The 26169-nt window shown below is 39.4% G+C and overlaps 2 protein-coding genes across 3 annotated transcripts; one reads left to right on the forward strand and one right to left on the reverse strand.

The window, feature by feature from the left end:
- Positions 1 to 1610: 1610 nt before the first annotated feature.
- LOC111244060 (WD repeat-containing protein 44) lies at positions 1611 to 19742 on the reverse strand. Of its 2 annotated transcripts, XM_022790635.2 has the most exons (15): positions 19368 to 19742; positions 16871 to 17039; positions 13381 to 13551; positions 12929 to 13230; positions 12248 to 12464; positions 11475 to 11839; positions 10655 to 10834; positions 9628 to 9738; positions 8930 to 9012; positions 8490 to 8636; positions 7926 to 8170; positions 7278 to 7528; positions 6613 to 6975; positions 5949 to 6118; positions 1611 to 5632 (listed from the first exon to the last, which is right to left on the reverse strand). In XM_022790635.2, the coding sequence occupies exons 2-15, from the start codon at positions 17027 to 17029 to the stop codon at positions 5448 to 5450; spliced, it is 2949 nt and encodes a 982-aa protein (XP_022646370.1). In that variant the 5' UTR covers positions 17030 to 17039; positions 19368 to 19742; the 3' UTR covers positions 1611 to 5447. The 2 variants fall into 2 exon arrangements, with proteins under 2 accessions (XP_022646370.1, XP_086835525.1); XM_086979399.1 differs by lacking the exon at positions 10655 to 10834.
- Positions 19743 to 21352: 1610 nt separating this feature from the next.
- Positions 21353 to 24453, forward strand: omd (integrator complex subunit 5 omd). Its single transcript, XM_022794141.2, has one exon. The coding sequence runs from the start codon at positions 21640 to 21642 to the stop codon at positions 24256 to 24258; it is 2619 nt and encodes an 872-aa protein (XP_022649876.1). The 5' UTR covers positions 21353 to 21639; the 3' UTR covers positions 24259 to 24453.
- The last annotated feature ends 1716 nt before the right edge of the window (positions 24454 to 26169 follow it).

Here is a 26169-nt window from a genome sequence, read left to right on the forward strand (position 1 = left end):
GGACATCTCAAGAGAGAGAAGTCAAAACCAAGACTCGGTCTTCGGGGGCGTTCCCTGTTGGTGCTCCAGAAGGGCAGCTATGCTGAGTGTGTCGGAGCTGCTGCCCCCTGTACCTCGCTGCCGTCCTTGAGTATCTTGCTCCTTTTAGTCACTCTAGTTGGCTGGTAATGCTCTTCGTGACAGTAAAGATACCTGGATTATACTTTGCTATCTTCAGCACGCCATCCGTAACAATGAAGAATTGAATAAGCTTCTCTCTGGAGTGACCCTCGGCCAGGGTAGTGTATTGTCTAATATTCAAGCTGTCCTCCTCCCCAAAAAACCGAAAAGCCCATATCTAAGCGCTGGTGCTTTAAAAACGGCTCTTTTCAGGGTCACCACATAGTAGGAGATCAAACGGTGCAAGTACTTTTGATTTATTATTTTATTATCAGCACCTACTGTACATGGATGTACAATATAATAAGTTAAAAGAAAAAATCAAATACTGGAGACATATGGACTAACTTCGTGTAAGTGAGCGCTTATGTGCGATCTACTTATCGAAATTGTTAGGTAAGTTGGGTTAGTTGCCATTTTACATCAGGCAACACTGGTTTTTTAGTTTATATACATATTGTTATTTAACTGTGCAGATCAGACCCGAAATACGCTTGACACCGCCACGGCGCTCAAAACAACGGATGGCGGGTTTGGTAATACCAGCAATGTTGTCACAAAGGGCTTTACGATGACGTTTGGGGCCTCTCTTTCCGAAGCCCTAGTCTTCCTTGCCACGTCCAGACATGATTTACATCGATTAACAAAACGGACGAGTAGATCTGTCTTTTTGCTGAACCTATTTTAATAGCCATCAATGGAACTTACGGGTGCCAGCGAATCGGCTAGATCCTGTCTATATAGCACCTAAACATTTTCTAAAGAAAGGGTTTTCATTTGTGGTGTTTCGGTATACTCTTTCAAGTGACGCCTTTGTGGCTTCCTGCCATGTTCTATTCTCTTTTCGTCTATAAAAGTTATTGAACATCATTCTCCAAGAACCTAATGTTGAATTATGCTCGTATTCAGCAGAGCGTTCGTAACTCTTTCGGAGGCAAGGCCTTCATGAGTAGCTGGTCACAAAGACCGCTGCTAAGTCAGTCACGGGTACTAAAAACGCCTTTCTTGAGATTCGTCGTAACCAAAAATCGACTGAATTTCTCATCTGTAAGCTCCCAGTCTTGATCGTCCAAAACTTTAAGACCGAGCCTCGTTTCTAGGGTTTGGCTTTCATAGCTCTTTAAGGGGGCGCCCGAGACTCATTTAGTTAGTCTCTTCGAAAACACAGACATGTGCGCCAATTACATGAAACGAGTCACCATAATATCAAATCGTACTTTTTTAAAAAATGTTTTTTCCGTAACCACCCACCTGAATATCGCTTACTCTAATCAATCCACGTAGCAATGTAATTAGTAATTTTTGTATTAATTAATTAATGTAACGATAGAGCACGATGCGATAAACAGTGCTAATGAATAAACAAGGGTCGTGGATGTGTTCGCCAAGAAAAGGCCGTGAGTTCTATTTGATACCTACGGTAACATATGTAAGTAATCACGCCACTAGGATATGAAAACATGAACATTGTTTATATCACATACGATAAGATACTTATGAGTTGATACAGTAATAGTTTATAACCTAATCAATAATTCATTTAGTAGACTAACATTAACGGCAAAAACCTTTTGTGCCTCGTTTTGCGTTGTTCAAAATCTACAGTATACAATTCTCTGTCACTTTCTACCAGGGTCTCTCTTATATGTGTTAGTGTTTCAACATTTATGTTTATATATCGTGCTGTCTCACTTCCATAACGAAAAGATCTCTCATAACGTTCTAGTTGCCTAAATTTTTATTTCGGTTTGTTAAGGAGCATTTTTTGTCCTATGGCTTATTCGCTTTTACGCGCAAGTTTTTTTTTTGTTTAATAATTTATCAAAATATACACAATATTGGAAATATGAACCACGGTTGACGAGAGCAATCGAAGAGCCCCTATTAACCGAAAAATTTTCCGAGTTCGAGTTATATACTACCAAGCATCAGAGGATGATAAAGATTGTGCCTCTGGTTAGATCTGTGCGAAAACATCCACATCAGCCCACCTCAATATGAAATTAATTATAAAGTACTACAGTATAGCAACAGTAATAATCGTAACAGCGCATGAAAGGGATCTTTAGCGCATCAAAATAAAGACTTAGCAACTGATTAAAAACATTACGCTTTTTAGTATATCTCTACCAAGTATGAGCAACTTTTTACAGACAGGTGGTTTGAAGGTCCGGATGCGATTAGACTATTTGAATAATACGTGAACTGCCATTGTTTTTACGTCTGCTAATTTTTAAGAATGGAATGTGTTGGGCCGTACAGATCTAGCAATTATGCCTTTGAACACTACAATTATGTTTTTATTCTCCAAGCATGTAATTTAAGAATATAGGTGGTTTTGTATTGATATATTGTATACTTTCGATTATAGCTGACAGTGGAATATTTTTAACCGAGCAGTGGATTTGCACCATGAACCAGTGTCAGCCCGTAATCAAACCATTCTACATCGAGGAATCAGTACTATGCACAAACGGGTACTAGCAATCAACTTCATAGTAATAAAAATCATGTTTATTATTGTGGCAGTTCATATATATATATATATATGTATATAAATATATACCACAACGTCACAGGTCGGTCATCTTTAGCATCTTTATGATTTATGTTTTGTCTAATTCAAGCAGGTGCTCAGCCGCAGAGTTAAATGAGCGTATCTACCTAAGAAAAGATTCACTGTTTTCTCTTCCTCCTCGTGTAACTGCAAAACGTATACATAATGCTTTTATATTAGAAAAAATAAGAACCAAAAAAGTAGGTGTACAGTTGATTGTGTAGCGTATTTGCTTTATGACTTGGATGTTTTGGACATCGTTGACTAATACAAAAAACCTATTGTATTAGATCATTTATTCAACAGGACCGCAAATATGGCCCATTGCGCGAAAACTAACATTCAACAAATTTGGCGCGAAAAAAAATGATTCGGCAGTAGTTGCTCCACTTCCCTCAAGCAACGTGTACGCAATTATAGACTGCGCATATCATTCTGCTGGTGCTGGTTGTAGAAGTAGATACCATTTTTCAGCTATCGGAAACAATAAAGAGTATCTTCTTTAGTGTAGCCAAATACGACAAACGATTAGCGGATTTCATTATTCTATCAAATCGTGTTATCGGCAAAAGGACAGAGCTGTATAATGACTTATTAAAAGTTTATCTATTCGCCCTTCTGTAGTCTGAAACCGGCTCACTTAGCTTGGTGGATTCAATGAATCTTACGGAGATTGAGTAACAGCCTTAAGCTTGGACCAGAATAGCTCTTGAAAAATGAGTAACGAGGTATAAAATTTGTTTCAGTGTAGCGACGGTAACTCACCAACCGTTGCCGACTTCATTGTGGACCATCGATTACCAGGTACCAATGGAAGCTCGTCTTGACCTGTCTTGATAAGCAGTTAAATTAACGCAGACAATAACAGTAAAAATTTCGTTCAGCTAATAATTGCCAACACGTTCGAATGGTTGATTGTTTTGTATCTGTGCGTGTCTATTGTTTAACTTGAAATATGCATCTACTTAACGTACATGATAAGGCTACAGTACCTAATTTCTTTCGATTTTCACCTTGCTTCAACAGATAAACTGAAATAAATCATCCAACTTCATATTCCTAATTATGCCTCTAGCAGTAGTCGCCATCCTCGAACATTTAGCGAATTATCTAGCTATTCATATATTCATTACGCGTATTTTTACTAATAGTGTACTGTATATACATTGCAGGTAGAAAGAAACGTCAAAGGTACGCTTTCGACTAAGCAATCGCAATTGTCATTGTTATATAACGTATGCTTGCATATAGTTCTACACGGATTCACTTTTTTGCTTCTCCAACGGTTACCAGCATCAACACTCTTCAGTACTCCGCGCGCTACTCACAAAGTCATTCCTTTTTCGTTTTTCTGCGTCGCCGTAACAATAGTTGTCCAACAATGGTTTGGCGCGTCCTGTTGTGTTGTTTACATAGTATTACAAAGTCGCTCATTGCGTTTACCGCAGTGGTTGCTGGCCTACATATACCCACACCTATTATGCCCTTGTTCTGTTTTTTCAGGACAAACACAAATGCTGTGGCACAGAGACTGTAGTAATATCATTCACCACATGAAGGATTTCTTATCATATCATTTCTTAACGCAATAACGAAAACCTCTGGAAAGTCAATTTATCTTATCGTCTGGTGATTTTCAATCTCAAACTACTGTATTACAATGTGTTGCTGCAAAGTGTAAAATATATTTATCTTTTTGCATACCTTTGCGACTGATTATTTGCAAGGGTATAAACGCCATCATAATAAATACAGTATATGTGGTCATTAGGATTAACCGACCAGTCTCAGTCAATTCCAGGTGGATCACATTATAAGAACTTAATAATTATATTCACAGACACGTTGCCATGCTCGTGGCTGTATGTATATAGGCTTAGGCTTTCTTGTATTACCGAACGATCTTGGCGGTATCACTTAATCAACATAACTCATGTTTTGGCATCTACATAGATCTTGCTTACTTAGTGGACGCCACCCATTGATTCTTCATCAGGCATTTAAATTTGTGTATATCGACAGGCCTAGGACTTATGGGGTCTTCCAACAGTTCTCGATCGTGGAAATCTCACTCAACCGTTGGATAACGTCTATAATCACTCGTTTTTAACCGGTGTATATTTTTGTCTATTCTTAACTCTCTTTGTGGCCAATTTCAAATTTATGTTAATATATAACATGCCTGCAACCTTCCACTATATCTGCTGTTGTACCATTCTCCTCAAATAAGTGTTTCTGTTAACGTGGTTCTGTGCGTGACAATTCACTAGATTAAAAACAAGAACAGGTTTCCTTCTCCAAGCTTCGTTGACTAGCTCGTTCGATTTTTTCTCGTCCTTTGTGTCACTTTAGCTGGGCCATGTCGCACACTGCCCTGTTTATTGGCATTAAGTATTAACGTCACCGTTGATCGGTAACAAATCCACAAGAATTCCCTTTCAGGCAACTTTCCTCCTCCTGGTAATAAATTATTGTATTGATCATTCATGTGAAAACATTTGGGTAACCTTCGAAGGCTTCCCTTGCCTCTATAAGTAACCAAACAGTTATTCTAAGGTGTTCGTCGCCTGTAGGACCCGAGCCTTTTTCCAGTGCCGGTTATAGCAATGCAGCTTTCAAGGGTACCAACAACCCCGCTGGTCCTATCATCACGATCGCCTCCTTCACAAGTCTGATCATCATTGGGCCCACTGCTGCAGCATACGGCCAACAGCGGTCCCGGGCGACCGGATCATTCACTTTGACGCATCGAATGCGCTAGCACGTGAATCTCACCCCGAAAATCGGCGGAAACAATTACGTAATTTTTGGCGCTTTCCGACGCTACCGAAGGTGGAACAAGCGCATCATCCAGCTGCTTCGTGATGATATCCGGCTTCGGAGCAAACACTGCGGATGTGACCGAAGCATCGTGAACTAGTCAAACGCGCGTTAATGAATATAGAAAACATAAGAACAAAAGAGAGACCAAACATTAGAAACGGGGGAAACTTTAGGGGAAAAACATTAGGATTCAAAGAAATGATTGCTTCCCTGAAACGTACAAATGCTAATACAGTAGTCGGTAGTATAAGCGAACTGGATCAACCCTATTACCTCGCTTACCTTGCTTTTATTTCTGTTAGGTATACAAGATATATCTGTCTCCTTTTATTCGTTATCAAATATTATCTTAAGACAACTTTCGGCCCGAGAAGCTTCCTATTCGCAGAGTTCGCGGAGTGCTACTTACCTTTGATGTTCTCCCAAAAGGCATTGCGGTCTCGCCTAGCTGAGGAAAACGCTGAGTGGTCATGGTAGGTTTTCCAGATATAGGTAAACATATTTTCGCTGCCACTAATCACGTATCGTCCATCTGGGCTAAATGTGGCTTTGATTTGGCTGCTGCTGTTCACCAGACCTCTGTAAATATCAAGTAAAACCCCAACATGTAGTGCATTAGTGAGAATAGCCAGTGAGCCCCAGAGAACGGCTCGTAAGTGGTCACGCGCGCCGGGTATTTTTATTGGAACACAACAGACCACATCCAAACAGTTACAGTATTATATTAACTTTTAATAGTATTATATTAAAAAACATGTTAATAAAGGCACCCAAAGAACTGACTAGAACCAGCTTGTATATTCAGTTGTCTACTTACTAGACATAAACAAAATACAAACTAAACGTACTGCAGAGTCCGTGCAGTTTAGCATAAATCTTCAAAAAAAAAGAACGTTTAGATATTTGCGCCGTTTCTAGAACTAGAAGCCTGAACAGTTTTTTCTTTAAATTAACATTCGGAGTCCGAATTTAGCAATTCTGGTTTTGTATTTGATTACATTTTTTAGAAAATCGTATTGCATGTATTTCTATTGCATCTTAAAATAATTAGACGTCGTTGCACTATACTGTACCTATATTTGCACGAGAGCGTCAGGTCTCTGAGATCGTAAAGGCGAATTCGGGAATCGTTACTAGTTACAAGTATTTTGTCTTCGCCGGGCATTGGCTCGATTCCTGAGATCTTCTTTCCTTGGGCATTCTTACCGCGCGAGCTGCGCACCGCAATCTGTGTATAGTACTTAAGTTGGTCGGTCGTGTAGAATACGCATCGACCATCGTACGAACCAACAACAGCAAATTTGCCATTTTGACAAAAATTGGCACAAGTAATCAGTTTTGTATGAGTGCCTTCCAGCTCGTTCCATAGATGCACTTTCTTATCAGGAATATTCCACAAGCGGAGTTTGCCGTCTAACGAACCGCTTAAAAAATATCTATAAGCAAAATATGTGGAAAAGTAATGATAATCACATAATAAGTTGTTAAAAAATTGGCGAGAGAATATGTTCCGATTTTAATAAAAGTGGATAGATAGAGTATTGGTGAATTTGAAGTAACAATTTGCTACTGGCATTAAATATTTCTATAATAGAAGCTTATTTTAATTGCGGCATAGCCACCTTTAATAATATTGCGTGCTACGTTGCATTAATGACAACATACCTATAGCTGTTGAGCGTCGGTTATTATCTCTTTACTTTTCGTACATATGCAAGAACAGATCCCTATTAAATACCTGTCATCTCGGGGGTGAAATGCAATCGCAGTAACGAATTCGACATGGTGAAACACGCAAAGACACTCGGCTCGACTGATGTGCCACAGGCGAACAGTTTTATCCATCGACGAGCTGAGAATGAAGTTACTTTTGCTCCATGACACATCCAATACGTCAGCAGTGTGACCTTCGTATTCAGCAAATGGTTGAGGCATAAATGGGCCACGGTCTTCGACCGTTAATTCTATACCAGCTGAATTACCGGCCTCCTAGATAAAAAAAATCACACAGTTAAAAATCACACTAGAAGTCTGCTAGAAATGCAGATCACGGAACACGATTTAGAATACAGGCTTGTAACCATACCGGACACGTCGCTAAGCTTAATAAATATAGTGGCAACTAAGAAATAAAACAATCGTTACTTATAAATTACACATATCATATGTGCTATGAAATTATGTTGTAGTATAATTATATTAACCATAGTGTTCTAAAGACGGCTTTTTATTCCACCTCCGTTAGTCTGCCAATAATACGTGATGTAAAGGATGTACCATGTAGATAAGTCAAACAAAGATTTTTTCGTTTAATACATAAGACCCTCCGCTTCACGTCACAGGCAGTCGAACGTTGCGATCGACAACTTAGACTAATAGCACTTACTTGGTTACCAGCAAATAATAGATCTTGAAGTTGGCCTGCATTGCAATCGCGGTTATCGTTGATACTGTCCTCCCGGTCACGCCCAGTGTTCGCTTGGCTTTTTCGTCGAACTTCATTGAAGTGTTCGAATGCGTCTCTAAGGACCCAGACCCGCACAATATGGTCCTGACCAGCACTTGCCAATAGCCTACCACACTGCGAAAATTTCATCGTCCATACTGCTCCTTGGTGGATACCTTTCAGAGCTAGTGCACCAAATCCACACAGAACAATACAAGACAATGCAAAACAAGATCAGTTACCAGAACAAGTCTGAAATATTTTTAATTGAAAAACGGTCTGGGAACCCAACAGCTGGTTGACAAAGCTTAAGTACAAATTATAATTGTTATGATCCAAAAATAGTTAAAAAAGCTACAAAAGAATATAAAAAATAAACCAGAAGAAACAGATACTGATATCATAATTTTTGCACTTGGAGTTTAAGGCTAATCTAAATATCTATCAGATAACATTATTATTGATCTACTGAAAAATAGCACTTAAAAATTGTATTTTTTCTACCTTGCACTTCCCGAATTCCGTCGAAATCCGACTTCTGATTTTTGGAGGACGTGGTCACCTTAACTTTGTCCGGTTGTGGGTCTAATGTCATAAGATCTACTTCGGCTGGTTCTTCCTGGCTATGCTGGGACTGCCACTGCTGAATTTCTGCAGATTAAATCACCAAATTCTAAATGTAGTATCTAGAAGATTAGAACAATCCAAAGTTTCCTAGATCGTTACGTTGGCTCTTCCGTTACAAAACTGATCTATTCTGACTGATGCTTGAATGAAATAGATCCTTGTATTACTATTGACTAGGTTTCCGTAATGCATGAGCAATATGTGGCAATACACAGTGTTCATTACGTGCGCCTATTTTGGCATGCACGCGCCTACTTAGACTATTGTGTAAAAACAATTGCATAAGCAAAAATCTTTTCGCAACAACGAAAACTTACTTTCATCAACACTTTCAGCAACGTTTTTAATCTTTGTCACTGTGGCTTCTAGTTTCTTGCTCAGCTTCTGTTTCAACTTACTTCTGTAATACAAAAATAAATGCCAATTTGAAATACAGTATATTCATACCCCTGTCATCCGAAGCGCTTGTGCAAATCATTTACATGGCTCCTAACTACGTCACAGATATATATTTCTCTTTTATTTCTGTATAATTTTATATTTCACTTACATAGAGTAAAAGATATCGAGCACTAGATATTTATTTTCTCTGTATAGAAAAATTATTTCAAAAAAACACCTCTTGTTTCAGTTTCTTTATGCACTTACATAAATCACTTTTTTAATAAATTGAAATGCCTTTATAACAAATTCTATACTGCTAAAAATAAAAAACATTAATCAAATTTCTTGCGATTAGATGGTTTTCTACTCTGCATGCGCTTTGGTTCCACCTACATGCTTGCGTCTATAAAATATAATCTAAGTTCCTATTTTGTTGGCTGTAGTACTTAATGAAAGCTAAAAAAGGTACTACTGAGAACAATGAAGTGACCTGTAGTCAATACATTTTTGATTCTTCTAATTATAGAAAAAATCTCATTTTTCTGTCCATTGACAACAGCGATGGCGTCAACAGATACATACAAAGACTATCTGTTAATAAAAATCACTGAAATGTTCAAAGAGAACTTACGCCTTTTTCTTCAGCGTACCGCTGGGCTCCAAGTCCGGTGGGTCGTCTGTAGCCGGCTCTGTAAGGCCGGCACCTTCGATATCCGAGCCGCCATCCAATTTGGTCGTCGAACTGAAAACAATTAGCGATACTGTTTTTTCAACGCACGGTCGTAACTACAGTAAAGCGCAAATAAAGCGAACATACATTTTGCATTTTATACCGAAGAACCGTTAGCGCGTACTAGAATGCGCTACAAACTAAGGCTCACCAAGAGACAGAAAAACATTTCTGTTAAAAAAATTGTTAGCCATTGTTTCGTATCTACACACCAGTCACAAAATAAGAGCACGCAACGGCAAATAGAGCAAGCACTTGTTCGTTGTGCTTTAAGGCACGTAAAGGCCTGCCGTTTTTTTATTTAACACTAACATCCAATTCAACCGGACGAACGAAACCGAACGGTCTCTCAAAATTTATTTAACACCCATTAGTTCTAAGGATGTTTAAGTAAACGTCAGCATAAATTGTTATTTTTCCTAAATTACCGCTATAGCAACAATTAAACTTTCAAAATTGAAAAAAAAAAAGCGTAACGTATACACACTTGCAATAGCAACAAAAAAAATGTAACATATATCGGGCGTACGTGAATGGTATTAATAGCGGTGTCCTTCGGGGTCATTCGTGCTATTTCAGCTTCTGCGCTCAAATATGTCAAAAAACAAAAACGATCACACACGGATGGAAAAAGACTACGCACATCTTTCTAAGTGACCGAAACATGCTAATCTGTGACATATCTACGCCGTTCCAACAGTCGACTTGTAAAACTAACATTCTTTGGGAACAAACGTATTGATTGCAATTGCCAATCGTTACGCATACTGGAAATGGAAAGCACGACAAAACATTTTCTAGGTAGAGCCAGTGGGCGCGTGTCAGGCCGAGGAGTTTTCCGACGAGGCCAGGCGTAACCACCGATGAAAACTTGATGAAAACAAAATCGTGCTCAGCAGGGGGACAGCGTTTTCTTGAGCTTGTTCACCTGTGATCGTCGTTATCTCCGGCCCCTGCCTCAGGTCCGCTATTGCCAGCTGATTCGCTAACTTCGCTGAGACTGCGGTGCAACGGTGGCACCTCGTCGAGTGCGTCTTGTGAGCTGTCATTGAGACGCTCCTTCATTCTTCGAAGGTATCGCTTTTGTTTGCGGCTTTTGAACCACGGGCTGGCCAATCGTTAGAGTAGTTACAGCAAGGAACCAATCACATAGTAGAAATGCACCGTCACCAGATCGTCATGAGCAGCACCAGAACCATAGAGAAAACACGGTTACCATCGTTAAAACTATCAAATAGAGCTTTTTTTTTCTTTTTTTTTTTTTCGGGAATGGCTTCGACCTAATGAAAGTGAAAAATTGAGGTCGAATAATTTAACTACGTAAATATCACATTAATAATAGACGTACTTTTCACATATGTAATTTTTTGTTCTCTAAATACTATTGGTGCTTCAAAACCCTTATTTTGATAAATATTTTTTGCAACTATCGAGATTTTCTTGATAAACTCTGATGAACGACTATACTGTAGGTGCCAAAGAAATAATGCGTAAGGCCTTAACCATCAATCTTTGCGCTGACAACGGGATAACACTACTGTCCAATGGATTTCATTTAGATTTACTTATAAACAAGGTTTTAGGCTGTTCAATGTCTCACGAAAGAGCATTCTCCTCTAAGCAACGTTCTTGTATAGAAGCTTATCCCTAGAACTGACATTTCCAACTAACACGTTCGTTTAATGATTTTATAGTGCACTTACTGCATGTCTCAGACCTTCTCTCCATTGAAGACAACAGCTACTCACCTCACATATTCTTGCGTGATCCGCATTAAATGTAAACTGAGAGGATTAACGCACTGCGGCAGCTTGTCTTCAGCTACACTTAATGGAATCTTCTCGCCAGTGTCCAGATTGAGCACTTCGATTTGTTCTAGTATCTCTAAGTCTGACAACTGTCGACCAGAATCTGTCCTTAGACGTGGCAATGCATTCGTCGCCTTTAACGAATTCTCGGGAGTTTTGTATTCAAGCGTTTTCACGCTAGCATTGCTTGACCTTCGAGGCAATCTTCCTCCAGTGCCTTCTTTCGAGGTTTCTTTCCCGCTTCCTGTCGCATTTTCACACAACCGAACCTCCTCTTTTGATAAACCTTTATCTTCTTCGTTGTCCTAGGGGCAAATGATCAAAATCAAACACGTCACGTAAACGCACGTCGACCTAATTAAATTCGCGTTAATATTATTCACATTAAATATAATAGTAAGTAGATTTAGTCTGGAGCCTTGAAAATGTCAAGAATGCAGTTCATATGTGTGCGTACATATAATACCGAAGTAAAGGCACAGAATGCATGCTCTTAGGTCGAACTGAAATAATCCTGAGGAAGTATTATAAACGCAGGGCAGATAATATCAGTAGAGATATAACGTCGAAAACGTGAAATCATAAAAAGTTAAGCAAGAATAGGAAACCAGTTGTTCACTCCATAAACATCAAATGCCATAACTGTAGAAAAGCGCATAGTGATTTGTGTTTACCTAACAGACACTGTATATGTTTTAATGAACTTTTAGGACCTGTGGCTTAACGACGAACTGTCCCCTCTGGACATTTTCAATTGGCAGCGAGAAGTCTCTACCAATCGACGAAGTCGGTGTTTCAACGGGTGGTGCCGGGAGGCCAAGAGGTACTACAGAGTTTATCGAAACTGCATCCTCACTGTCGTATGCAGAAGGGTTTGGCGAGCGACGCGATTCGGCATAACTTGCTCGTGAGCGCGACGTTTTGCGACGTCTGTAACGTGATAGAAAATAAGCCGCTGATTGCGAAAAATGTGAAAACATTTTCATGTCACATGAAGGGCTTTTCCACTAGCGATTCTTGCCCGTTTCAACCTCGCCATCTGAAACAATCTTTCATTACATAGCAAACCTGCAACTTTTTGTATAACAGTCTTTTGTGCTTTACTATTGTTTCTCACTGCATGCGCTGTTGCTAACAATATTATTATATTTGCGCATAATTTGCAGGTTTGTACTGTTGTTGATCCACTGATTTTTGATTCTTTGTTGCCAAGTATACGAGTCCCTTAACGACCAATAATACAGCAATGAAAACCACTATAAGATTCACGCACTAATATGGGTATAATAACACAAAATACTGGCCATCTATTTTAAAAATATGGACAAGCTTCGTTTAATAATCTGTCCGCATGCATCACTATTCCTTTTTAGTTCGTGAATTATGGTCCGTACCTTGGGGGTGCAATCGGCGGTACGAATTCCTGTGGGAAATTCGTCGGTGGCTTTGTTGACGCGACAAGGTCAGGTTCATTAGTACTGTGGTTGTTATTGCTCGTATTGTGGGAATTGCTGTTATTCGTTCCATTTTTTCCGACACCTGCCCGTTTAACACCGCAACTATTCGACGAAAATTTAGCTGCACTGTTGGCCAGAGGCTGCAGACGGTTCTCCGGCAGCAGCTGCGACGGTGAAGACGACGATGAACTCGAGGGTTGATGGGCTACCGCTGATGTTAGCGGGGTCTGCTGCTTAAGCTGAACAGACAGTAAAGGTTAACAATAACGAGATTCATTATGTATATGCGGTGACATATCTAACATTCAAGAGTAACTGGTTCCAGTACGTATACGACTATGGAACGCCACTAGATAATCATTATAAAAATCTAAAAGCTAGATGAATACCTTCGTAAGGTAAAGTCCCTCAACGGATGACGAGGCAATACTTTCAGAATACGAGCTGGATTCGTCGTCAAAATGAGCTGGCAATGCTGAAGTGCCAGGATGAGAAGGTTCTTCCTCTTCTCGAAGAAGGCGTTGACGTCGCTCCTCAATCCGCCGGGCCCGTTGTTCAACCTAATTAAGTTAGGTTGAGGCCAAGGATATAGTTAGATTCCCCAATGTTACCTTCATTCACAATTATTTCCACTGCTTCTAATTTCTATAATGCAATATTCAAACATATAATCATTTACTTATACAATGAAATAGAGGGTTTCGTTTTAAGCTTAGACTTTTTAGGTTATTGATTTGTTCACTAGTGTCACCACAGAATAGAGTTGCGAAACTATTAAATAAAGAAATAGCTAATTTAAGTGCGTATTCACCGTAGTTTGATAACCGAACAGATAACGAGGTGGTAAAAAGCAAAAACTCAAACACGCCTTTGTGTATATATCAGTGTGTAAATATTGTAAACGGAAACACATGTATATAAAACAAAAAAAAAAATAACAAAGAAATTATCGACTATGCCCCATCAAATGAAAAGGCTACACATTATAGGGAATCGACAGTAAATCAAAAACAGAAGATGTAACCACCAACCATAATTACAGAGATTATTAGTAAGCTAGAGAAGTAGAAGTAAACAAGAGAACCAACGAGAAATATAGAATTGAAGAATGCCTGAACAAGGCTAAAGATTGGCCCAATCAAGCTAATACAAGAAACGCGCACATGTATTTCGTGCGCACCACTGTGAGAAAAGATAGAGAAATGGTCGTACAGCAATGGTGGGCATTAACCCACTTAGAGGTGTATATAAAAGCAAAACGGCAGTATCAGAATTGAGGTAGGTCTACAAAATGGAAGTGCTAAAGACGATTAACTGGGCAAGGAACAACATCATTTTTGGACATTTGTGGACTAAGGGAAAATACGAGAAAAAATGGTTTCGAATTAGGACAGATAAAAATCGAATAACTTTTAATCACAGGGGTTAAAACAAGGATATCTATGTTATGTACGTGTTCCATAGCCATATCCCATATATGTACATGCGTATACACTCCATATTATGTGTGTACACATACGGATACAGCAGCGAGTATGGCATATGGAAGCAACTAAAATTTCGAGGTAGGGTATAAGATAAAAAAGAAGTTGTCTTGGGACCTTTATTGTTGCTTAACGACGATATGGTAGATCTAGCCAAAGGGCCTCTGAACTGGGACAAATGCTGCACATATATGAAAATTCTTAGAATAAGGCGGCCTTCCAACAAAAAAATGTGCAAAGATAATCATTCATAAATAAGGTAGGACAAGCGGAATTATTTACACGAGCAAAAAAGTAGAGTGTCAAGACGAAAACAAGTATTTAGATTTTAACTTGTCTTCTCTTATTTAATTTACATTTAACTTGTGAATACAGATGGTATTAACAAAAAAAAAAAACGAACGCGAGTGAAAGAGACCAGATTAACAGTCGCAATTGAAAAAGGACAATAACAAACGGAAGACAGTTGTTATACACACAAAGCGACAAACGAATCGTAATAAGCGAATAGGACAACAATGCTAAATGCTATAACACGATTAGCACAGTAAGTAAAATACAATATTTAGTCAGAAGTGCAACAATACAATTAAATGTAATTGCACGTAGGCAACGCAGTTCGTAAAAGGGATGTTTGGAGCATCCATTTTCGGGTTTAGAACGAAAGCGAAAGCTAAATGATCAAATGAAACATAAGGTCATAGAAATGTCAATAGCACAAGAGTCCTTAGGAACGAACGAAAACAAGGAAAGCGCGAGTCACCTGCGCAGGTCTTCTTATGCGAGTTAGACCGAGATTGATATGTTTCAGTATTAACAACACGAAAATTAGCAAAAGACTTCAAGAAGTATATGGATTGGATATCACGAACCAAATGCTACATAGAAAGAAATTGGTTTAAAGACAGTGAAATCTAATGGAAAAAACAAGTTTACTCAAATCTGAAAATAGTGCAAACGGCAGACTCATCACAACAATGTTTAGGAGTAAGTACACCAAGTTCAGAAATCATGAAATGGCAGCTAAGATTCAAATCGCAATAATCATAAACCCAGTAGCGGATATAAGCCGAAATGCGCCAACGCGACAACATATTAGTAAATGAGATACACTGATGCCACCGGCTGGCTTTACAGCTACTCGTTTCAACATCAGACACCCGTGAAACTATTTTGTTCAAACTGTACTATATTATAACATACTGTATATATATATACACATATTATGACAGGCAGAACATAATATTTTCAATCCAGTTCTTTTCGTACAAGAATTGTCCACTTCAAATCTAATTACACTATTTGTTTAACCACTTCACAACCTCGAGTTTATAAAGAAAACAACAGACTACAAATCATGCCGTAGTGCACGGAGAAGTTTTCAGTAGCACAATAAGAACATTTTTTTTGGATCTGATCTTTACGAAAAAATCTAGTATTCGTCTCTGCTCGTAAACGTAATTTCACAGACTACAGAGCACGAATACTCGTTGACTTTTAGAACTGGGCAATATAATTAATCAACATATCCTTCTAGATCAGATTTAAGAGTTCTGTTTAATCATTAATACATTGTGGATGAGTTCTTTATCTGTGTAAAATAGACACTTTTTGGTAACCTGGAAGAATAGAGAGAAATTGTTTTTGCCAATTGTAATGTTGACGGAAACAGTTATTAGGTGTGTGGTTCGATGTCCTGGAAATTGATCGTCAAAAACATTTACGGCTGTACGATCATAATCCAGTACAATACAAAAATAGGAAACTTACAACTTTAGAAAAGAAACATGTAACTTAAAATCTAGTTGTGACTACACCAAAGGGGTCTTTATCGATTCATCATTTAAATCGTAATTAGGTCTACTTCCCATCATTATACACAACGGACTATAATACATTATTATGCGTAAAAATAAATTTATTAGCCGAAAGCTGATATAGTGAAAAAGAATATTTTGCGTCGCCTTTGGAATTTTCATTATCATTTCTATCATAAATATAGCTAGCAACTGTGGCCGAGTTAAATTTTTGCACTAGCATAAGAAACAATAAGTGAATCACTCATCAGATATCTCCCTATAGCTATAAGTTTTGAGCTTGAAAACTTTTTTCAAAAAAAAAAATTTCGTTTTATGTAAAATATTTAAGCGAACCATTGATATGCGTAACCCGAGATTCATATCCGTTCTTCAAAATATGTCACATTCACTCGCCGAATTGTGAGGCTTTAAGCTTAAGCATTAAAGGACGACCTATCATGCCTGCATTTTGCTCAAATAAGCCGAAGGTACAGAACTGAACGCAAAAATAACAGTCTACAGTACAGCATAAATACATGACCATTTCGACTATCTATATATATATGTATACATAATATCTTATAAGAGTCCCGTACCTCATCAGCCTTAAGACGTAGGGCTTCTTTATCAATGAAAAAGTGCGTTCCACTATCAAGACTAGCCGGCTCCGTGCTCAAATCTTCGCTAGCAATTTGTGTCAATGATGCATCCTCCGCATCGAAAAATTCGTCCGAATCGGATCCTGATAGGGACATGTTTTCTGATCTGAAAACCAAGGGAAAGAACAACAGATTTCGTAAACTCTGGTGCTGTCCGATCCGTGTGATTACCAAGGCAATACCAAAAACCTAACTCGACTGGGGCATTGTAAATTCATATGTACTTAGCAAAAACTATAAAAGTAAATTGGAAAATAGCTGCAACTTGGTACTAAATTTCAACCGAAATGTAAAAGTTATAACGTATAAGCTTATTGGTGTACAAGGTTATGGGAAATCTTTGGCATCTAAGTATTAGAAGGTGTGATAACAGAAGATGAAAACCGTGCAGCACAATACTAATCATATTCAGAATCATCCGTATGTTAACCTAATTGTTTAGGCTAATCTATAGTAATGGAACCCTATTATGTGCTCAACAATCAATGCAGTTCTTCTACAACTTGTCGCCAAGGAGGATCGTGATTTACACATATCTTTCTTTTGCTTTTATACTAACACATTGCTTAGTTAAAACTAATTTAATATTATTTTCCATATTTTAACTAAGTAAATATGAATATACTCAAGAATAATTAACATAATTGTAATTGTTTTGGTCATTCTGTGACAGACCTGGAGTCTTTACCATGCATTCAGTATTAGGTACGATCTCGCTAGCTGGACCCACTTAAAATCTAATTATTAATTCATGTTTGCTTCTTTGCGCCACTGACATTTTGTGCGAGAAAATGCCGAAAAATAATGTTTACCAGCTTATCTATTGCGTTTGTAATCGGCAGTAGTACATTGTGTAAAATGTGGTGATCGTTAGTACATTAAGCCAGTGATGAATGAAATCCTTGTAAATCAAATAAGCACACAAGAAAAGAAGTTGTCTAGGCTGGACGACGACACCTACTTAATTGCCGTCCTAATGACTATTTCTGTAAAAAAATATGTCGTAGACCATATATTACTCGCTTTCATACTGCTGTACATACGAAAAAATATAAATACGCTCATGTTTTAAAAATTTCTCTGTATTTACAAAGTTATTTTCTATATGCTGTTCGATTTTAAATTTCCGTATAGAACTATACTCGATGATTTTATTATAATTTGCAAAATCGACCAATTCCCCTATTTTATGTAATATCTGATCTCTCTATTTATACACGTGTGCGCACAAGTTAACAAAAAAAAGACAATGGAACAAAAACATTCGCGCGTGTCCACTTCTAACGATCCAATTCAATGTATTATCTATACTGTCCCTTTTCGTTAGCCTTTTTAAAATGTAAGCTCGTTGTGGGGGCACGTCTAAAAAAATTATCTTCAGTACTTTACAAGTTATACTGCACGTGACAAGTGCAGAGAAATGTATTAGTTGTAATAACGAACATCACTTGTAATAGTGACATTTTGACCCTGTCTATCAAACTAGTTGAACTCTTGGTCAACATAATAACCGCAACGAGCCAAAAGTATTATAGATATGGATGGACTCCTGATGAAGATGTCATGGTTTTTTGAAACCAAAAGCCTTCAAAGAGAATGAGATGCGGTATGCCAATTGAAAGCTACTGTAGGTCCCACTTTTGACCCAATCGAGTATAGTAAATGTCGGCGCTTTTTCGTCAAATAAATCTGAATAAATAAAAAACTTTTAAATCTCTAGAGGTACTCGGTGAACCACGTAAAATATCATGGTTTTGACGATCGTCAGACAATTCCCGGTTACATCGTAGTCGACTGGCTCTTGTCACATAAACCCTTAACTTTTAATAAACACCATACGAAAAACGCCACAAGGCAAATATCTTATGACGCAATAAGAAATTACAGTATGGGAAATTGTATAAAATATTTACTTGCTTTGAATTATCGAGATGTCTATGGATTGATGTTTACATGTGCGCATTAACACAGCTGTTACATGTAGAAAGAGCACAACGTGGTATTTCTTGTAAATGTCCCGCCGTATGCGCAGCAAATTTGGCAAAGTTTTGTTAAACTATTTATAGATTTTCTCTGGTGATACTGTGCACGAAAAAGGCCCAAGACTTGTAGACTTTAAGTACTTGCTAAAGAGGCAAAAAGTCTTGCAGCTAGACACTTCACAGAGAATTCGCTATCCCTTCCCGTCTAGAACAAACTTCGTGTTTCGTTTGAATACGCAAAACAGATCGTAACGTCTCAAAAAGCGCAATTCAATATCGCATAATTATTCTGTGCTATTCAGCATTTTCAATATCTGCTGAATCCGTATCTTTCTATACTTCGATCGTAGCCGTTACCACCCACATGACTTTTGTCAAACGACAATTGCAAAAGAGGAAGTATCGCCTATTTCTATCTAGTTACTGTATCTCTCGTCTTCAGGGAAACTTACCTGTCTCCTATCAGATAGAGCTTTGGTCTAATTGCGACTCCAATGTCGGAATGCAGGGAGAGCCGATAGACGCTTGGTCTCCCTTTTCCGATGCACAAACGACACGCTTAAAGCGAAACTTCCATAAAACGTTTTTTTCACTTCTTACATAGTATAGCTCAACAGAGACAACACTCACATACAGCAGTTCTAATAACTAACATTAATACTTTCCTGCTGCTATCGTGTCCCATGGGCGCCTCCTGAGACATCCGAGGTGAGCACACCGATCGTTTCTTAACTCACACTGGCAATGACTACTGTTCACATGACAATTGATCGATGAATATATATCTATCACACATGCTTCCCCTGTATCGTTCGACAACCACTGGATGAGTGAACGAATAGAAAGACGTCGTCTGCTAATGCAACTCTGTTGTCCGCTCTCATACCAGAAACAATAACATTAAAAATATGGTTGGGATTGGTCGGCTTTCCGGGCTATCGAACTAAACATGTCGTCGAGAGGTGCAGAGCATTAGATGTGTATGCTTTGATCGGAGATTATCCAATACATTTTCACTGACGAATCACACACAATAGGGCTGGATTGGTGAAATTCGAGGATTTAAGTTAAGCCGGGGGGTTTAGCGTATTAAAAAAAGCCCTATGGTTTAAGAAAGGTACGCTTAACACGATCATTTTTGAAGAATTATTTTAGTCGGTATTAATAAACATGTTAAGACTAGATAGTACGTTTTCGTCAGTAACGTCATCTTCAGTACGTCATCTTCAGCTGACACATTTAACTTTCCTTACCAGTTCTTACTTATAATGTATTTAAATATTGCGTTTCTAACGTTGGTTTAACATATTCCATTACAAAACAAGATTTGTATACAAACAAGTCCAGATGCGGTTGCTTGCCGCTCGACATAGACACAAATAAGAAAATGAATATCTATTTATTATAGATGTTGGAAACTGATATATTATAAATGTATACATTATTATAACGTATATTATAAGGCTAGTATAAGCTGATTTTCCTAATTCGTTTCTTATAAAGGATATATTTTCAATATTATTTTCACTATATTTTCGATATTAATAACTTACCTTTTTACAGCGCTAGTAATAACCGAAAGGCAAGTCTGTGCTCAAGGGCAATTAAGCCTGCTCTTGTGTGTCACGGAATCGCTCTATAAGGAAATGATACTTCTTCAGTACGATAAAGTACAGCGACATTTTAAAAACATGTTTTGGTAATGAAACCCTTCCGAGCATCAAAACTCCCATGATTGTCGTGGTGCATTCGGTAGCGAGATCTTTTAGCCTTTGCGGTTTGTCAGGCTGCTAAGGTCCTTACTATCTCGTAAATTAAGCTTCTGGTCACTCAATAGGAGCTTCATTGAATTCTGAGTGGTTCCCTAATATGGCCAGAACATTATTGTGTGAGTTGTGAACATAATAGGCCTACAAAGAGATGTGTGATAATAAATTCGATGACCCAGACTTCGTGAGTTCGAATCCTGGTATACTAGTTTTCCGAAAATTTTTTAGTGTACTCTTTTTGAATAACACATTAAACCGTGTCGATGGCATGGAAGAATGAGAACTAATATTTACCGAATAGAACCAAATTTGCCAATAAAATGAATCTTTTATGATAATAATAATATATTCATAACGGTAATAACATTTATGAAGACACTGTAATTTCCATTGTCATTCGAAACAGCATTTCAGGCTGAATTTAGGTTCTATTTAGTCCAATGTTTTCATATAAAAAAGACACGAATATAGAGGCTTTAGTAACTTTTTGTTTTTATAAATACCTACTCATCATGCTTTGTAATGATTTAAAACGTCCCGCGCATTGAGTCAGCCGTTTGACGGGTCTTTGTCTTTCTCCAACCAAAAATCTAGCCGTTTCAATCATAGTGCAGAATCACTGCCCGCGTAAAATTTGAATTTGTGGAAAGGCGCGTTTTGTTTTGACGAGAACGACGAAGAAGGCCACGCGCTCGATTGGCCGCACCGTGTGCACCAGTGCGAGACCTCACTCAGCACCTGCTGGAAAGACTCTTAAGAACAATTTTGCTCATAAGTCAAATAAAACATGATTTAATCTATTAGTTGGTAATGTAGCTAGTGTTGCATTTATTGACTAGCAAATAATGATTGTTACCCGGCGATGTGAATGTGTGTTGTGCTTCATTCTTTAATAATGCAACGCCTTTAAAAGACGGTCAGCCGAGTTCGTTTGAGAACTCAGTTCGAGCTCATAATGATTGCTCCAGATAGCAGTAACGTTTCGATTGAGAAACAAGCTAGGTTGCATTTAAAAATTTTTCTGGCCCAACGCTCTGATATATTGGAACTCACACAAAGTGCTATCTACCTGCTAAAAGCGGTGCCAGCGTCCCGACCAGCCGTTCTTGAACATCTCGAACAGGTGTTTGAAAGTGCGGTTGAGAAAAGCCAAGCCCAAGATGGACCTACCCAAGGCAATTTATCCACGAACGCGTCGTCACAAATGGCGGTAGTTATTCGGCAGGTTCATCAGGCTTTATACTCGCTAGTAAAGACCTCTCCAGCGGTTTGGGCACAGCTGGTTTCCCCTTGGTCGCTCCAGTTACTTGGGCACCTCTCTTCAAAGTTCGCAGATCGGCGATCCGGTTTAAAATTGGCCGAAGTCATGCAACGGTGGATGTCATGCCCTCCAATGCGTTCTCTCATTGATATCACGTCGCAATGCGTATTGAACGCCGCGGATCTCGACACCGACCGCTGTATTAACGCTCTACTGGATACAACGATTCGCTATTCACCACATTTTGATTGGGTTGTAGCGCATATTGGCTCATCGTTCCCGCACACGGTGATAACCAGAGTACTTACCGTTGGCCTCAAACATTTCCTTACCCAGGAGCCGGGAGTTGTGGACAGTAATAAACTCGTATCTGTGGTTGGAATCTTGGGTCATCTAGCTGGTCAGCACTCGGGCGACATTAAAAAAGCGTTAGCTGACATGCTTAGTGGTAGCTTATGCGACAAACCAACATCAGAACAACTTGTAGTCATTCCATATCTTCTTGATCTGAGCATCATGTCTGAACTTTTGCTTACCTCTGTGGTGAGTGACTTGCCGCTGATTATGACTGCAACGAACCTCAACAGATTAGTAGAACACACAAGGCTTCGAACGATGAATAAGACTCCTGGTATGCATAACGCTCAAAAGGTTTTCGTAGACCTATTCTTGAAGTGTGGTCGAAACGAGCACGAAGCCCTTGCCCTTCTATCGCTCGCACTACGAATTAAACAAAAAAAAGTCGCTGAGGTTCGAGAAGAAGTTATCGCTTATACGACTTCGTTTCTGGATCGACTTCTTATCGAACTGCAAAAGCGTGTTTATTCTAAAGCGTCGGTACCGCTCCTAGTGTCGTTTGAACTACGCGCCAAAGAACTTTTAAGTCAACTTGATCTTACCTGTCCATGGACTATCAGTTTTATTTCACTCACATGCCTGCACTCTTCGGAGAAAATGCGATTTCTTGTTGAAATGCTCATCACCAAAACAGATCCACCAATCTTTCTTCAAATCATATCGCACATTGAGACTAGTCAGCCAACCGTGCTAATCGACTCACTCAACGCACTGATAGTTGAACTTCGTTCAGGGCGAGTTTCTGATCCGATCCTAGTCTTACGCAACCTAAGGAAGCTGGTTGTCATTGAGGAGCGGGCTAAGAAGATCCTGTGGAAGTTCGCCGATACTCTATCGTTACACTCGAGCGACTGCAATCTCGAATATACGGCTGAGATCGTCAGTTTACTAGGAGTGTGCAGTTTACCCTCAGAGGAAATCCCCGAGTCTACTCTCTACAAGATCATATGCGCCGCCGTGGTGGTCCTGTTTGCAGCGGCAAGAATATCGGACAAAGATCAACATGAGAAAAAAATTCAATGGATGATTTCGTCCTTAAAGCTCTTTTCAGCTACAAGTAGCAACGCCCTCGCTCAACAGATGGCGCTCCGCCTTCTGCTAGATGGGGTAACGGATTCAAATACATGTAGACTATTTGGTGCGATTCCGCGAGACGCTGACCGCGTACTAAAGCCGCATACGATGACTTCATTACTCGAAGAAAATCGAAAAATCGTTGCGTCAATCAACTTTCCGCAGAGTCACAGTTCTATCATGAGAGCAGGTGTTGTCGGAGACGGTCTACGAGCGAAACAGTTTTCTATAGGCCAAGTGCTGGCGGATTATCTGATTCGGGAGAACCAGAAATGCTTTATTCGGGCTCTGAAAGAATGCTGCGCGGCCGATAAAAGTCACCAAGGCATGATTAGCATCGCCACGATTCTTTGTGACATCGTCAACCCCGACGTGATGTTCAACCATCCGGTGTGGCCTACGGAAGACGTGCTGAAGGCCACCCAGGAAAAAGATGTTGATATCCGAGAGAGTTTTCGAGCCAATCCTATGCTTTGGCAGATCCTTACGTTGGTCGCCAATGAAGATCCACCCGCATTGAATTCGGCCGCCGTAATCATCCGTTCACTATTGGGTTGTCAAATGACCTTCTGGAAAAACTCGCAAGATTCATATATGTGTCCTGAACAGAAGGACATGACTGTCAAGGTACTCAAACTTATGGGTTTGGGCAAGATGCTCCCAAGTCCGTTGGCGGAAGTTCCTCTGATCGTTGATCACATTAACTCATTCCATCTATACTGTATCCTCAACGATATATGGAACTATATGCGAGAAGTTGGTGGCACCCTTATGGAAGAGGAGCCCGTACCTGCTCGATTTACCAATAATCTTCGTATTATAATGTTAAATCAAATGGACAGGGTTGGAGCCGCGTACGCGAAAATGTTTCCTGTAAACTAAATTATGATGAGAATATTTTCATGCAATTTTTCAAACTAGTGATCATTAAAGCACAAGAAACACAGAGGACAGGTAAGTACACGGTTGTGATCTGCTAGGAGATCATATCCTCTTAGTGAAACCATCATGCCGTAAGGAAGTTGTATGTTTATAGAATTTAATGTAAATAAATCTCAATTTGAAGACTGCGCGAAACTGTGTACGGAAACTGTATGAACAGCAATAGCCAACGCTTTTCATCTTTGAGAATTGAGAAATAATGGCATCTTGGCAGGGCAGAAAATTATTGCATATGTTCTGTGTATGGCTTGCCAAAAAAGTTATGGCAATTATCGCAAATGGTTTGCGTTTTTTACTCCGTCGTCCTGAAAACCTCAATCCGGCGTCCTTTCCCTACGCCACAATCACCGCAACAATCACAAAAAAAATTGGAGGCAGACTCAATCCGAGATTCTGCAGGTTCTGTTGACTCTGTGATTGATTCTACAATAGACTGAATTGATACAAGGGCCATGTCTCCTAGGTGACTGATTCTGTTGACTGCGTGATTAATTCTACAATAGATTGAATTGATACAAGGGCCATGTCTCCTAGGTGATTGATTCTGTTGACTGTGTGATTGATTCAACAATAGACTGAATTCTCTTGAAGTCTCAGGAGAGATGGCCCTGTCTCAGCTACAATAGGCCATGTCTCCTACAGGGGCAGGCCATGTCTCCTACAGGGGCAGGCCATGTCTCCTAGGTGATTGATTCTGTTGACTGTGTGATTAATTCTACAATAGATGAATTTTCTTGAAGTCTCAGGAGACATGGCCCTGTCTCAGCTACAATAGGCCATGTCTCCTAGGTGATTGATTCTGTTGACTGTGCGATTGATTCTACAATAGATTGAATTCTCTTGAAGTCTCAGGAGATATGGCCCTGTCTCAGCTACAATAGGCCATGTCTCCTACAGGGGTAGGCCATTCCTACAGGGGTAGGCCATGTCTCCTAGGTGACTGATTCGGTTCACTGTGTGATTGATTCTACAAAAGATTGAATACTCTTTTGAAGTCTCAGGAGACATGGCCCTGTCTCAGCTGTTCACTGTGTGATTGATTCTACAAAAGATTTGGAAGTCTCAGGAGACATGGCCCTGTCTCAGCTACAATAGCCCATGTCTCCTGTCTCAGCTACAATAGCCCATGTCTCAGCTCATGTCTCTCAGCTACAATAGCCCATGTCTCAGCTTATGTCTCCTGTCTCTCAGCTACTATAGCCCATGTCTCAGGTTAGCCCATGTCTCAGCTCATGTCTCCTGTCTCTCAGCTCATGTCTCCTGTCTCTCAGCTACTATAGCCCATGTCTCAGTTCATGTCTCCTCAGCTCATGTCTCCTCAGCTCATGTCTCCTCAGCTCATGTCTCCTCAGCTCATGTCTCAGCTCATGTCTCAGCTCATGTCTCCTAGGTTCAGCTCATGTCTCCTAGGTTCAGCTCATGTCTCCTAGGTTCAGCTCATGTCTCCTAGGTTCAGCTCATGTCTCCTAGGTGATTGATTCTGTTCACTGTGTGATTGATTCTACAAAAGACTGTCAGCTCATGTCTCCTAGGTGATTGATTCTGTTCACTGTGTGATTGATTCTACAAAAGACTGTCAGCTCATGTCTCCTAGGTGATTGATTCTGTTCACTGTGTGATTGATTCTACAAAAGACTGTCAGCTCATGTCTCCTAGGTGATTGATTCTGTTCACTGTGTGATTGATTCTACAAAAGACTGTCAGCTCATGTCTCCTAGGTGATTGATTCTGTTCACTGTGTGATTGATTCTACAAAAGACTGTCAGCTCATGTCTCCTAGGTGATTGATTCTGTTCACTGTGTGATTGATTCTACAAAAGACTGTCAGCTCATGTCTCCTAGGTGATTGAT

Source organism: Varroa destructor, unplaced genomic scaffold (assembly GCF_002443255.2).
Source record: "Varroa destructor unplaced genomic scaffold, Vdes_3.0 BEIS01000002.1, whole genome shotgun sequence".
Taxonomy (NCBI): domain Eukaryota; kingdom Metazoa; phylum Arthropoda; class Arachnida; order Mesostigmata; family Varroidae; genus Varroa; species Varroa destructor.